The sequence below is a fragment of the Corythoichthys intestinalis genome, chromosome 6 (genome assembly GCF_030265065.1).
Source record: "Corythoichthys intestinalis isolate RoL2023-P3 chromosome 6, ASM3026506v1, whole genome shotgun sequence".
NCBI classification, from domain to species: domain Eukaryota; kingdom Metazoa; phylum Chordata; class Actinopteri; order Syngnathiformes; family Syngnathidae; genus Corythoichthys; species Corythoichthys intestinalis.
Window position 1 is genome coordinate 5,815,265 of NC_080400.1, and position 13,678 is coordinate 5,828,942.

At 37.5% G+C, this 13,678-nt stretch overlaps 1 protein-coding gene across 5 annotated transcripts in view; it reads left to right on the top strand.

The window, feature by feature from the left end:
* The window catches only part of fndc3a (fibronectin type III domain containing 3A), a 159,973-nt gene that overhangs the window by 106,267 nt on the left and 40,028 nt on the right, over nucleotides 1-13,678 (top strand). For 4 of the 5 annotated variants that reach the window (XM_057838462.1, XM_057838461.1, XM_057838465.1 and 1 more), the window contains 6 exons: nucleotides 1,593-1,735; nucleotides 4,176-4,235; nucleotides 4,305-4,443; nucleotides 9,469-9,522; nucleotides 11,054-11,178; nucleotides 11,246-11,420. In XM_057838462.1, coding sequence (XP_057694445.1) covers nucleotides 1,593-1,735; nucleotides 4,176-4,235; nucleotides 4,305-4,443; nucleotides 9,469-9,522; nucleotides 11,054-11,178; nucleotides 11,246-11,420 — 696 coding nt within the window. The remainder of the gene's footprint in view (nucleotides 1-1,592; nucleotides 1,736-4,175; nucleotides 4,236-4,304; nucleotides 4,444-9,468; nucleotides 9,523-11,053; nucleotides 11,179-11,245; nucleotides 11,421-13,678) is intronic. The other variant, XM_057838464.1, reaches the window with a different exon arrangement.

A 13,678-nucleotide genomic window follows, 5' to 3' on the forward strand; every position in this document is an offset into this window, starting at 1 on the left:
GAGTCACTTGAGTTGGAAATCACTAGGAATAAATGGAGGTTTTTGTGAAATTGAAATGAATGGTGAATTGGGCCATTGGAAATCAACTGAAAATTTTAGCCATTAGAAATGAATGGGTATGTTTTTTGGCACGTTTTGGCTGCGCCGTAAATTTTTAGGAATGACTGGATAGAACTTTTGTGCCCGTTAGAGTCCTGATTTTTTTTTTTTTTTGATTAGGACAAAAACTGTGGGACATGCATAGTGTTTTGAAATGTTACTCTTCCAGTCTTTTGGAGCAAACGGTCATTTGTGTGGTGTCAAGCGTTTTGGTTTATGAACGGGTGTCGGAGGGTCCGATGATTTTGTCTGGGTGGCGGGCTGAAGAAACGCCCCCCCCAAAAAATGGAATGTTATAGATGGTAGCTTTTGAATTACCGTATTGGCCCGACTGAAAAAGTGGGGTCTTTATTTGCGGTCTAGACGTCATACCCATTCATGACGCTAGATGGCGCCAAATATCATTGAAGCGATGTTCTGTCATGAGAGATCTCAGCTACTCTCAAGTTTAACCAGTTTGCGTTATTTTATTGCAATGTTTTTCCTTGTTCAGATTTGTTTCATGACTACAGTTAGTTATGGTTAATGCAGTTATTGCCATTTTGTTGTTTCATCACAATAGATTGGTTTATTTACATTTCAAAAACCAAAAGCCATTCATTTAGGGATGTGATTGCACTTTAGTTTACGTATTTAAATGTTCAGTTATTAAGATTAGAATGAGGCAAAATAACATGCTTTTTCTCTCAAATATATTTGTTTCAGATGTACTGTAATTATTTTCTATATAAAAATTAATTTGGTGTTCAAAAAGTCTTTTTTTCAAACTTGAAAAAGAGGGGGTCATCTTATAATCGTGGCCGTTTTATATTTGGGCCAATACAGTACTTGCAAAGCTACCATCGGAAATTAAGCTTTCCAACATTTTGGAATGAACATTGACAAAAGAGCACTTATTGTAGTGTCTAAAAGGACAACGGCAAATTGATGAGGGTTTTCCATTGGTATAGAGCACTATTACTGTAAGCCGTAGCCTATAGTAAAAAAAAAAAACGACATAACAGTTTAAAAGGACACTTGCTGTCTCAAGTTAACGCTAATGCTGACACGAATGCTATGCTAACGATGCAAATTACATTTAGTGTGTAACAATCGCTCAGCACAGAACCTTAAAAGGCTAAAGCAAAATTGCATATTATCTCTTGCTAAGATTACAAATCTTACCATGTGTTTCAAAACAAGCAAACACCTGCTACGATGCTAGCTGACTAACTACACGTTGAATAAGAAAATGTCACACATGATGACGGATCCTATAGCGCGTTTTCGTCTCGTCAGACGAAGAGTGGCATTCGCCCTGTTACGTTTTAGTCTCCCAAGACAAGTTCTTAGCTCGTCATCGACTAAATATTTTCATTATTGTCATCTTTGACGAACTCAACAATGGTTCCAAATGGTGTCTAAAAAGGTGTAGACAGTAGACACAGTAGACAATCCGGCTGGTGGAGCTGTAAATGCTATTTACACACCTGTGTTTTGTGTACACGCGACAGGTGTCGGACATCCGGGCCCGGGCGGTTAAAGCCAGCTGGAACGCGCCCACGCCGGAGGACGACGGCATCCTCGTGGGGACCCTCAGCTACGAGGTGTCTGTCTCGTTTAGCGGCAAGGATGGCAAGTACAAGAGCGTGTACTGGTGAGTGATGTCAGCGCTAACAAGCTAGCCATTGATGGGGATAGACGTCAAATCCATCTGAACTGGGATCCCTAGTATGGCCATTGACGGCGATCGTTTGATTGCCGTCATCCCCCCAACGCAAATTGGATTGGACGTCCAGCTCCGTCTATGGCAGCCAATGAGTTAACAAATAGATGTCGAAAAGCATTGGTGTACGATATAAGTATTTTCCACACTATAAGGCGAACTAAAAGCCTCCAATTTTCTCAAAAGCCGACAGTGCGCCTTATATATGGGATTAATATTGGTGAATCATGGCATTCTCTTTAGACCAGAGCCATCTAGTGGATGCATAATGCAAACCCCACTACTACCACAACTGCTACTAGTACTGCGTCTTATAATCTGATGTGGTTTACATATGGATTTTTTAATAATGACATAAGGCTGGGCGGTATGGCCTAAAGTACGTATCACGGTAAATTGAGCAGATTTACCTCGATAACGATAAATGACGATCAAGTCGCCCAAGCGGACTGTGATATAATTTGAAAATCTGAATCAGTGCGTGAAATAACAAATTGTTTCTTGTTGATTTATTTACCAGATTTCAATTTAACATAGTTAAAAAATTGTAAATGCAGTCTAAACATTACGTATTTAAAACAGTTGTTGTAATCCATAGAAATTCAGGTATGAACATTTATAACAGCTTGTATGACTTGAACAATGTCAACATTATAAAAATCAATACGACGACTGTGCAAACATGTCGTTGTAACACAAATGACTTAGTTTGAACAAAACACTTCAAACATTCAACTTATTGTTAATGGCTGCTGTGACATAATTACTCAACACAAGTGTTTAATTCAAGGTTTCAGGTTTTTTTCCTGAAAAAATGCCCACATGCATCCCACCACACAAACACACATTACAGCTATATTGCTCTTTTGCCAATGAAACATTTAAGATTTTATCATGGGAGTAAAGGTGTGCCTTATAGTCCGATGCGCCTTATAGTACAGAAAATACAGTACATCACAATTTTAATATATAAAAAAAAGCAAAATTTGAAAAATGCAACTAAAAATAGGAAAATCCTAACTTAAAAAAAAAAACATAAAATCAAAAAAAGTTTTTTTTAAATCGAAGAAAATTGATTAAAAATACGTTTATAATATTTAAAAAAAATAGGAGGGGAAATATGAAAGATAATTCATAATTAAAATTGCAAAATACAACAATTGGAAATTTGAAAAAAAATTCATCATAATTTTTTTGTAACTTAGAAAATGGGTAAATTCGTAAAATAAAAATGCTGAAATAATATTAAATGATGAAAAATTGTCTTGTGTTAAATTTTAAATATTTTTAAAAATAATATTCCATAATTATGATTTTGTCATTGTCATCTGCACGTAGCGTAAATAAAAAGACCTTTCCAAATATACAACAAAAATTTGGGGGGGGGGAATCATGTTAAAGAAATGGAAGAAAATTGGTAAATTCATTCAAATAATAAAGTTTAAAAATGATTTTTTGAAAATGAGAACAATTACTTAAAAGGTGGAAATAAAATTCCTCTTGTTTGATCAATTAAAAAAAATTTTTTTTTAAAAATTGTTTTATTCGCATTTTTTACCTGAATTCCACAATTGTATTTTTCTATAATATATATGTATATAAATATAAGGGCTGTCAAAATTATCGCGTTAACGGGCGTTAATTTTTAAAATTAATCACGTTAAAATATTTGACGCAATTAACGCACATGCCCCGCTCAATTAGATTAAAATGACAGCAGTGTAATGTCCGCTTGTTACTTGTTTTTTTTGTTTGGCGCCATCTGCTGGCGCTTGGTACCAAATGAATTTATGGGTTTAAGCATAATGAGTGAGCATGGTGTAATTATTGTCATCAACAATGGCGAGCTACTACCGTAGTTTATTTTTTGATTGAAATATTTACAAATTTTAATAAAACTAAAACATTAAGAGGGGTTTTAATATAAAATTTCTATAACTTGTACTAACATTTATCTTTTAAGAACTACAGGTTTTTCTATCCATGGATCGCTTAAAGAGAATGTTAATAATGTTAATGCCATCTTGTTGATTTATTGTTATAATAAACAAATACAGTACTTATGTACCGTATGTTGAATGTATATATCCGTCTTGTGTCTTATCTTTCCATTCCAACAATGATTTACAGAAAAATATGGCATATTTTAGAGATGTTTTGAATTGCGATTAATTACGATGAATTTTTAAGCTGTAATTACGTCGATTAAAAAATTTAATCGTTTGACAGCCCTATTTTTTTTTTTTTTTTAATTTCAATTATTAATACCATTTGTGTTGTAAACCGGTGTGTCCTTTAATCCCGAAATGAAAATATTTATGTATTCCTCCTTTGTAAATTGAAGCATGACCCGGAATTCCTTTCATTGCAGCGGTGAGGAACTCAGTGCAACTTTAGAGAACCTTCGACCTGCAACAGACTATCACGTCAGGTAAGCGGTAACTCCAGTCTTCGAAACGACGGAACCTCTTTCGAGTCTCTAACCCGAACGCTCCGACAGGGTCCAGGCTACGTGTAACTGTTTACAGGGAAGCCCTTCGGAGGCGGCGAGCTTCACCACGCTGAGCTGCGAGCCCGAGGTGCCCAACGCTCCCAAAAAGGCCAGCGGGAACAAGAACTCGCTCGTACTTCAGTGGAAGGTACAGTGTTTTCTTGTGTCAACATTAGCCAGGTTATGGAACAAAACTATACTGCAAAAATCTTATTAGATGGGGCCCAGATATCAAAATTCTTTTTTTTTTTTTCTCTAAATGACATTTCCACAGTCCAAACCGTTTGACCGACCGTCACCATTCAAACATCAAATTGACCGGAATTTCCGCGCGATGCAGGGAATACTTCGAATGACCCTCCAAAATGTTCCGTTCGCCCGTAAACATATTTTTTGGGAAGTTTTTTTCCAAAATGTATGTAGTCCTATAATTTTTGAACAAATCGCATAATTACACATCTAAAATTACAGGTCAGTAAGGGGCATAAAGGTTGTATGCAGAATTTGACCAAAACTTGCGGTTACCCCAAAATTCGCCCAAAACTGTCCCATTCATTTGTAATGGGATGCCATTTACAGCCATGTACAGCCATCCAAATTTCCTATTCATTTTGAATATCAGAAAAACCTGTGTGCTTGTGATTTGAGTGTGAGTCGATGCCATTGACAGCCATGCAACAGGACATGTCACCGAAAGTCCCCTAATCAACAGGAAGTGACCCGTTTCAAATCAAATTGTCCCCCTAATGCCCCCAAATCAACAGAAAGTGACCTATGATCTCTATCTACCACAGCAAAGTGTCATCGTAATTTCTGAAGAAATTGCAGTTACTTTTTATGAAAAAAATGAAGTACAGTAGGGCTGCAGCTATCGATTATTTTAGCAGCCGATTAATCGATGAACTAGTTCGAATAATCGATTAATCGAATAAGGAACATAAAAATTTAAAATACCTGAGCTGAGCCTCCATCGGTATTAAAATAATGATCTATGTACAACAAAAGAACAATTGGCTAACTTACATAGCAAAAGTCCGCTAGCTTAAATGCTATAAAATGCACAAAAAAAAATTTTTTTTTTTTTTTTTTTTTTTTTTTTTTTTACAATGCTCTTAATAAATGGTTCAGACACATATTCCCACAAAAAACGGCCAAATATACTTTACGAATGCATTAAAAAAACAAGCTCAAACAAAAATTTAGCTTACGCTGGTCTTAACAAGGAGCTGCTGGATTCAGCCATGGGAAATGAGGCAGACTAGAGGGCAATGTATCCACCCAAATCAATAAAACTAAATGCAAACACTTTCAAAACAAACCATTACAACGCCACTTTAATTAAACGAATACTCGAAGCAGTAAAATTCGAGTCTTTTTTTTTTCCTAATCGAATACTCGAGTTAATCGGTTAATTGTTGCAGCACTAAAGTACAGTTGATCACAGTAACTTTTTGCCTGCTATGGATGACGATAGATGTTCAAAATGTCTTTAAATCAGGGGTCCTCAAATATTGAAGGTCCACAATTTTTTTTTTTCATACAAGCATGGGTGCATATATTAATGTCTGTCAAGTAGAAGGTGGTAGAGGTGGTTTTCTTTTGACCAAACAAAAATACAGCAACTCCTTCACAACAAACATAATATTCCTATCCCTCCCCCAGGAAGACGTAAATGTTTCGGCCCCCCACAACTCTCTGCCGCCACTGTAATTTGTATCATTTGCCTGTAAATTATTAATATAAGTATACCTCTGCATAATAATGTGTCCTTTTTAATATTAAAGAAAAAATATATAGCTCAACTTACAATAAAGTATAGAAAAGACAAAGTGCATCTCTTTGCCTGAATTAAAAAAAAAAAAAGTCCCATCCAATCTGTAAAAATACATTCAAGGTACATTTTTTGACCATCTAATAGTGAAAAATAAAATTTAATAAAATCAATCAATAAATACTCATAAATTCAAATAACAATTTAACCGTAAAAACATAAAATAAACCAAAACAACAGTGTCATTGGACAGTGGGACAGTTTTTATTTTTGCTATTTTGCACTGAGCAACTTGGTATTCCACCTTATATGATACTAACAGTGCTCGCTGGTTTACTGATGTAACACTGCGAAACAAAGCAGGACGATTGTTGGCGATATTCGGCACGTCTTGGCTGAAAAAAAATCAAGTGGCTTATCAATGTGAGTGGGAGATAATGTTTTTAAGTGACATCTTATTTGATGTGGCTTCCTGCTGTCCGTTGCAAACATTTTTAGACACAGACTGGTCTTTTCTCGTCTCCCACTATATTAAAAGTCAAAGCCAAATGCTACATAGGCTTTGTCATATTTCCTGATCTTAGCTCGTCACATCTCCAGTGCTCTTTGCTGTGTGCTCGTTTTTGTTCAAAAATATTGCACCTACTTTGAGAGTGATACATTATTCTAGTATAGCAAAAAAGTATGTTGCCCGAGGTCACATGCGCCACCCCTGGCATTGCTCTATGCCCCCCTATGGGGTCCCGCCCCACTATTTGAGAAGTACTGGTTTAGCTCAACAAATACACTGGATGGCAATATTTAGTCACAATACACAAACTATCAGAGGTCTCGAACATTGTGAAGTTAGCACTCAAATGACCGTGAAGTACCGTGGAAACGGGATAACGGCGCCAGTCGAGGGATAAAACACACTCGTTGGCTTGATTTCTAAGTAATTGAAAACTCACCATTGACACCTTGTGTTGTATTTCAATCACTACCTTACGTAGTTAAAGACACTGTGGAAGAACGGCAGGGAGCCCATGTGACGTCTCCGCTCGGCGACGTCAACAGTGGCGAGCTATTAGTTTATTTTTTTTGATTGAAAATTTTACAAATTTTATTAAAACGAAAACATTAAGAGCGGTTTTAATAGAAAATTACTATAACTTGTACTGACATTTATCTTTTAAGGACTATAAGTCTTTCTATCCGTGGAGCCATTTAACAGAAAGAATGTTAATAATGCCATTTAAGGATTTATTGTTATAATTAACAAATAGAGAACTTATGTACAGTATGTTGAATGTTTATGTTGGTCTTGTCTTATCTTTCCATTCCAACAATAATTTACAGAAAAATATGGCATATTTTAGAGATGGTCTGAATTGCAATTAATTACGAATAATTGATTAAAAATGTTAATCGTTTGACAGCCCTAATTATGATACTATTTTGTGTAGTAGTATACTATAATATTAATGGTAGATAATTTTTTTAAGAATTGTTTTGAATCATGTTGGAAAGGCGAAGTCATTGTTCTGAATCTGTTTACATTCCATTCTTTTGCACTAGTTAGTGCTACCAGCATTTGACCTCATTGTTTATTTTTGTTGTTTACGTGTTTTTTACTTTAATACAGAATTTAAATGTTCGAAAAAAGATATTACTGTCCCACCGAATTGTTTTGAAACTAGAATAAAGTAGAAAAATGCTTGTCTTTGTTAAATGCTTCATTGAGTGAGTCCACTCCGCTCAAGCTGCTCACTTACACACAGTGAGTTGCCACAGCAACTGTTTAACAAGTTAAACGATGATTGAAGCATGCTGCGCTTTGAAGTAAGCTTCTCAGGCAAGATCAAACCTTAACAGTCTGTCAATCATCGTTAACTTTAATATGCAACTCCAATGAACTGCCTGACCAAGAAAAGTGGCAGGACCGAGAGTGAGAGACAACACGTTCAGATCGGGACAGCTCTATAAGATACTGCATTTATTTATTTTTTAATTGAAAATCCGCGATGGACTAAGGGCGCGAAGTTTGAAGCGGGAAGTAGCGAGGGATCCCTGTACATTGGTCAGGAAGTCATTCTACAATATTTTACTATAAAAGTAATAAAACAGAAACACAAGCTCTTTTTATCCTCCAACTGTGAACTTAATTGAGTGTATCGCTAGGAGATGTCCAATTCATTTGAGGTGGGAGGGAGGCAACAAATTAACGTTTGTTAATTCGCTGCCATCCATCCCACTTCGAATGGATTGGACGTTGCAAGCGTTAAACTGGTCTTTTGGACGTCCGCACAAGTTAATCTATTCTTCACATTTTTTCCCCACTCTGGAGTTTTTGGCTTGGGAAATGTATGAAGAAAACATCCTCCATATGTGGACGGTCGTAATGTCTTGAGTCGTTTCTACAAGTTCCATAGCAGCAGTGTTTAATCTGCATGTTCTTTTTTTGAAAGATTACCGGGAGAAAACAGGCAGTACTAGCATTGGTTGTATGCGAGCGCGGTTCTATGTTGACCCCCTTCTAGTTTGCGATGGTGACGTCACGCAGCCTTGCGCCCTAAAAATAGCATTGCCCTAAAATGAACAGGAAGTGACATGGCAGTCAATGACAACCAATGGGTTTAATTTTGTGGCATTTCAGTTCATTTGCAGTTTATTATCAGTCACTTCCTGCTTATTTGGGGGCATTTAGAGGTCACTTCCTGTTGATTTTGGGCTACAGAACAGGAAGTGACCTGGGAATCTTCCTGAACAAATAAGCAGACTCAAACTCAACCTGTAAATTCGCCAAAAATCTTAAAGGCTAGCTGCAAACGAATGGACGTGCCAGTCTAAATTGGGCGTCTAGCACTGTCAATGGTACAGATAAGTGACTGTATTGTAGTTGGAGATTTTGGTGGCAACTTGTTTGTTCCCTTTTTTTTTTTTTTTTAAATAAGACCTTTTAGATACGATATATGGAATTTTGGCAGGAGCATATCGATAAACTTTTGGGATTCAAAGTATCGCGATATATCACCATTTCGGTGTATTGGTTACAACCCTGGCAAATATTGTGATGGGAGTTTTTTTTTCCATGTCACACAGAGCCATGAAACACACATGGGAAGTAGATTAGACTCAAATTTTGGCAACAATAGTCCCATTAAAGCTAAATCCAAGTCCTTTGTTTCCCCAAAAAACAATTAGCGCATTGACAACATGCCCCAGGGGAGGAAACTGCACCTCCCAATTGTTGTTCTCGTGTAATTAACGTTTTCATTTAGCCGGCGGCGCTGGGAAAAATGGCCACCACTGTGCCTGTGTAAAAATGTTTCAGGGCTCAGCAAGAAAATCTTTGGTGTATTCATTAAAAAGCAAGAAGTTGACGGTGTGTTGTCAGTTTGTCATGTTATCTTGCTTCTTTAGGCCCCGTGTGACAACGGCTCCAAGGTTCACAACTACATTCTTCAATGGGATGAGGTAATCATGTTAGCCTATTCATTTCATATAGGCCTTTCCGTGCCTTTGCTAGCAATATTATTTTATGAAATCAATAAGCAAAAGCTACCATCTATAATATTCCGTTGTTTTTTAAAAAAATTCTTAAAAATGGCGTTTCTTCCCAGCCAGAGCAGTTTGAACCACAGACACCATTCATAAACCAAAACGACCGGAAATAACATGCAAGAAAATTATCGTTCGCCCAAAATTTTTTTTTTTTTTTATCAAGTTAAATATCAAAATGTATCTAGTCCTACAAATTTTACCCAAATCACATACCTCATACTACTTAATATTAATTCAGGAAGTTTAAGAGGCATAGAAGTTGTATAGCTTTGCTTTTGCTATACAAATGGTTCGGCCAAAATTTGCAAAAAACGTATTCATTCATTTTTAAAGGCCGAAATTTCTCATTCACTTCCAGTAGACCTATTTGCCATTTCATTGACAGGAAGTGACCTGTTAGCGACTGGAAGAGACCCAAACTGCCCCCATATAAGCAGGAAGCGACTCGCTTGCGACCGGAAGTGACCCAAAATGCCTCCATATCAACAGGAAGTGACCCTGTATCAACAGGAAAATGACCTGGTATCATCCAGAAGTGACCCAAAATGCTTCCATTTCAACAGGAAGTGACCCGATATCAACAGGAAGTGACCCCGATATGCCCAAAATCAACAGGAAGTGACCCATTAGCGATTGGAAGTGACCCATTAGCGAACTGAAGTGACCCAAAATTCACCCGTATCAAAAGGAAGTGACCCGGTATCGACCAAAAGTAACCCAGAATGCCTCCATATCAACAAGAAGGGACCCTGATATGCCAAAAATCAACAGGAAGTGACCCGTTAGCAACTGGAAGTGACCCAAAATGCCCCCATATCAACAGGCAACGACCCGGAATCATCAGGAAGTGACCCAAAATGCCTCCATATCAACAGGAAGTGGCCCCATATCAACAGGAAATGACCCTGAAATGATCCCATGCCAATATCAAGTGAACCAATATAAACCAGTGACCCCGAAATCCCCCCAAATCAACAGAAAGTGACCAAATATCAACAGGAATTGACCCCAATATGCCTCTATATCAATAGGAAGTGACCTGATGTGAACAGGAAGTGACCCTGAAATCCCCCAAAATCAAGAGGAAGTCACCAGGTATGAACCAGAAGTGACCCAAAATGCCCCCATATTAATAGGAAGGGACCCCGAAATGCCTCAGAATTAACAGGAAGTGCCCTGATATACCAACCATCACAGCAAAGCTACCATTGTAATTCCTTTTTAAAGAAAATATTTTCCAAACAATAAGACATTTTTAATTTGATTTTGACAAATTTTCCTCAAAATTAGAATGTCATCGAAAATCTGAAAATATGTATTTTAATTTATCCAATAAAAATCCAAATTTCCCATTAATCAGAGTATCATTGAAATGATGGAAGTATTTATTATTGGCAACAAAAGAGTTCACCTTTAGGCTTGACAATGACCTTTTGGCTTACAGGGAAAAGGCACCGGCGCATTTGAGCAGTGCTACTACGGACCTCTGAAGCAGTACCGAGTGACCAAACTTTCGCCGGCCTCCAGATATTCCTTCCGCCTGGCGGCCAAAAACAACATGGGCGTCAGGTGCTAAAAATGGAAATCTTCAAGTGGAGCGCAGAAAACATGGATTAACAAACGCGTCTCGGTCCAGTGATTTCAGCGACTCGGTGGAGCTGTTCACCTCGTGCAGCGTGCCGTCGCCGCCCTTCCCTCCGGAGCTGGAGACGGCCGGCGTCAACTATCTGTCTCTCAAGTGGCAGCGGCCCAGCGGATCGCCGAAGGAGGACGACGTCTGCTACGTCCTGGAGATGGACGAGGAAGGCTCGGTATACATGTTTTTCTCACAGTAGAGTTAGATTTTTCACAGAACTCGGGGCTAACGGCTGTCAGCGCTGTCGTAGCACGCCGTTCGTTATTTTTTATCGCGAACCTTGTTCTTTTGTAATAACACAATGCATCGGATGGAGCCGTAGAAGATAAAAAATTTTTGTCATTGTTTACATTTTTCACATTGCGTTTGTGGCAAGAAGCAGTGTTATTTATGGTGTTGATATAATACCACTGCAACACTAGAATGACTGTATCAGTGAGTACTACCATGTAGGGTTGGGCATCGTTTGAAATTGAACGATTCCGGTTCCAATTCCGGTTCCATGTTTCGATTCCGGTTCCGAACGATTCTCAATTCAGATTCTTTTAAGAGGCAGTGTCCCAAAAAAAAAAAAGGCAGGTTCAAAAAAATATATAGTTTAAAAATTTATATTAATGTCTTAACCTTAACCTCTCCATTTTTTAAAAAAATTTAATTAATTTATTTTTTTGAATTTAGTATTATTATTATTTCATATTAATACAGTTAAAATGAAATTTATAAATGATATGAAGTTCTCACAGGGTTATTTTTAACCTGTATATAAATGTCTTTCAACTCGAATGTAATGAAGTTTCTTTCCACAGGAGTGAACTTTCACAAAGATGATTATTTTTCAAAAGCCCACGGAGAAAACATTGACTTATATTCCTTTGCCATACATGAACCTTAGCTGGGAGCTACAACGAAGCATTAGTATAAATTCTTCTATTGATTATAATTTGATGTAGCAAAATAATGTTTCCTTAAATGGCGTACCGCACGCATGCTATTTTTAGACCGTGACGTCGCATCGTAAAGCGGAAGTAGAGTAGAAGTGGGACATTTTAGACCCGCCCTCGCATAGAAGCAATGGAAAATCTGCTACTTTTCTCCGGTAATCTTTCAAAAACGAGCATGCTGATCACACATTGCTTTTTTGGAACTTGTAGAAACGACTCGACATTACGACATATGAAGGATGTTTTCTTCATACGTTTCCCGAAACTAAAAACTCGGAGGAGAAAATGTGAAGACTGAATCAACTTGCGCGGACTTTTAACGTCAGCTCTGCAGTAAACATTTATGCAGTAAACATTTCGTAGGGTTGGCATTGTCTTTCAGAGGACAAAGAGGTAAGCCATTTTGATATTTTTAACTTATTTTTTGGCGTGACGTGCCGGGTGCTGCTTCTGTCTGACAATGAATGACCTAAGAAGAATTAAAATGGTATCTGACTGCCACTGTTACATTTTCTGTTGTAAAAAAAAAAAAAAACTTTAGTAAGGGGGAAGTGTAAATAAGTTATAGAATTAAGATTTGTTAACAATGGAAAAAATTAAAAGTGTTCGTTGGCTGTCACCGAGTAGCATTTGCGATCGCTACACAAAGCTAACTAAATTACCCCCAAGAACGGTAAGAGACATAGGACAACCAGAGGATATATAAGAAAGACAGGGCTGATGGTAAAGGATAGCTTGTTGAAACAGGAAAATGTCATTGTCAGTCGCGTCGATAAAAAAGCCAAGGCTATGCTTAGGTCGGCTCGTTCTTTTCGTCTTTTTCAGCCTTCGACACCCAAGCCTTCTCTTTAACTGAACATTTTTATGTTCTTCCACATCTTTTCCAGTGAATTTGGCACTAGGCACATCATTTTTGGAGAGAATTGGTAGGTTGTGCTCTGTAAACATCTCCTTCGTACACAATTTCCATTCATTTCCTATTAGGGACAACCGGTGGCTTGTCCCTACTTAGCAACAGTAGCTAATGTCATGAATATTAATGAACGGAAGTGACGTGTTGCTTGCAGTAAGCCATTGTAAAACCGATTCTCTTGTGTTTACAGACACATGCAATGTTTGTTGTGACAATACCAGTTAGGCCAGTGAGTGGCGCTGTAGGAGTATGTACGTATAATGCAGAGAAGAAGAGATAAGAGCTTCTGGCTAGGATGCTTTGTGATGTGATGCGATGTTTTCACTGCCACAAGTTCATTAAAAAGGTAACCGAATGCTTCATATAGCTGCTTCTTTCTAAATAAGCAACACGACAGATTCCAAAACAAAAATCCTTTTCATACTGTTGATTTTAACGGAGGCGTCCACTGCTTTAAGATAGCGGCTGTTTACTACCGCCAGCGAATCGGTCATTTTGCATCTATTTCTCTTTATATGTTCTAACGCTGCCAAGTCTGTCATTTTGCATCTAGTTCTATATACGTGATATCAACTATAG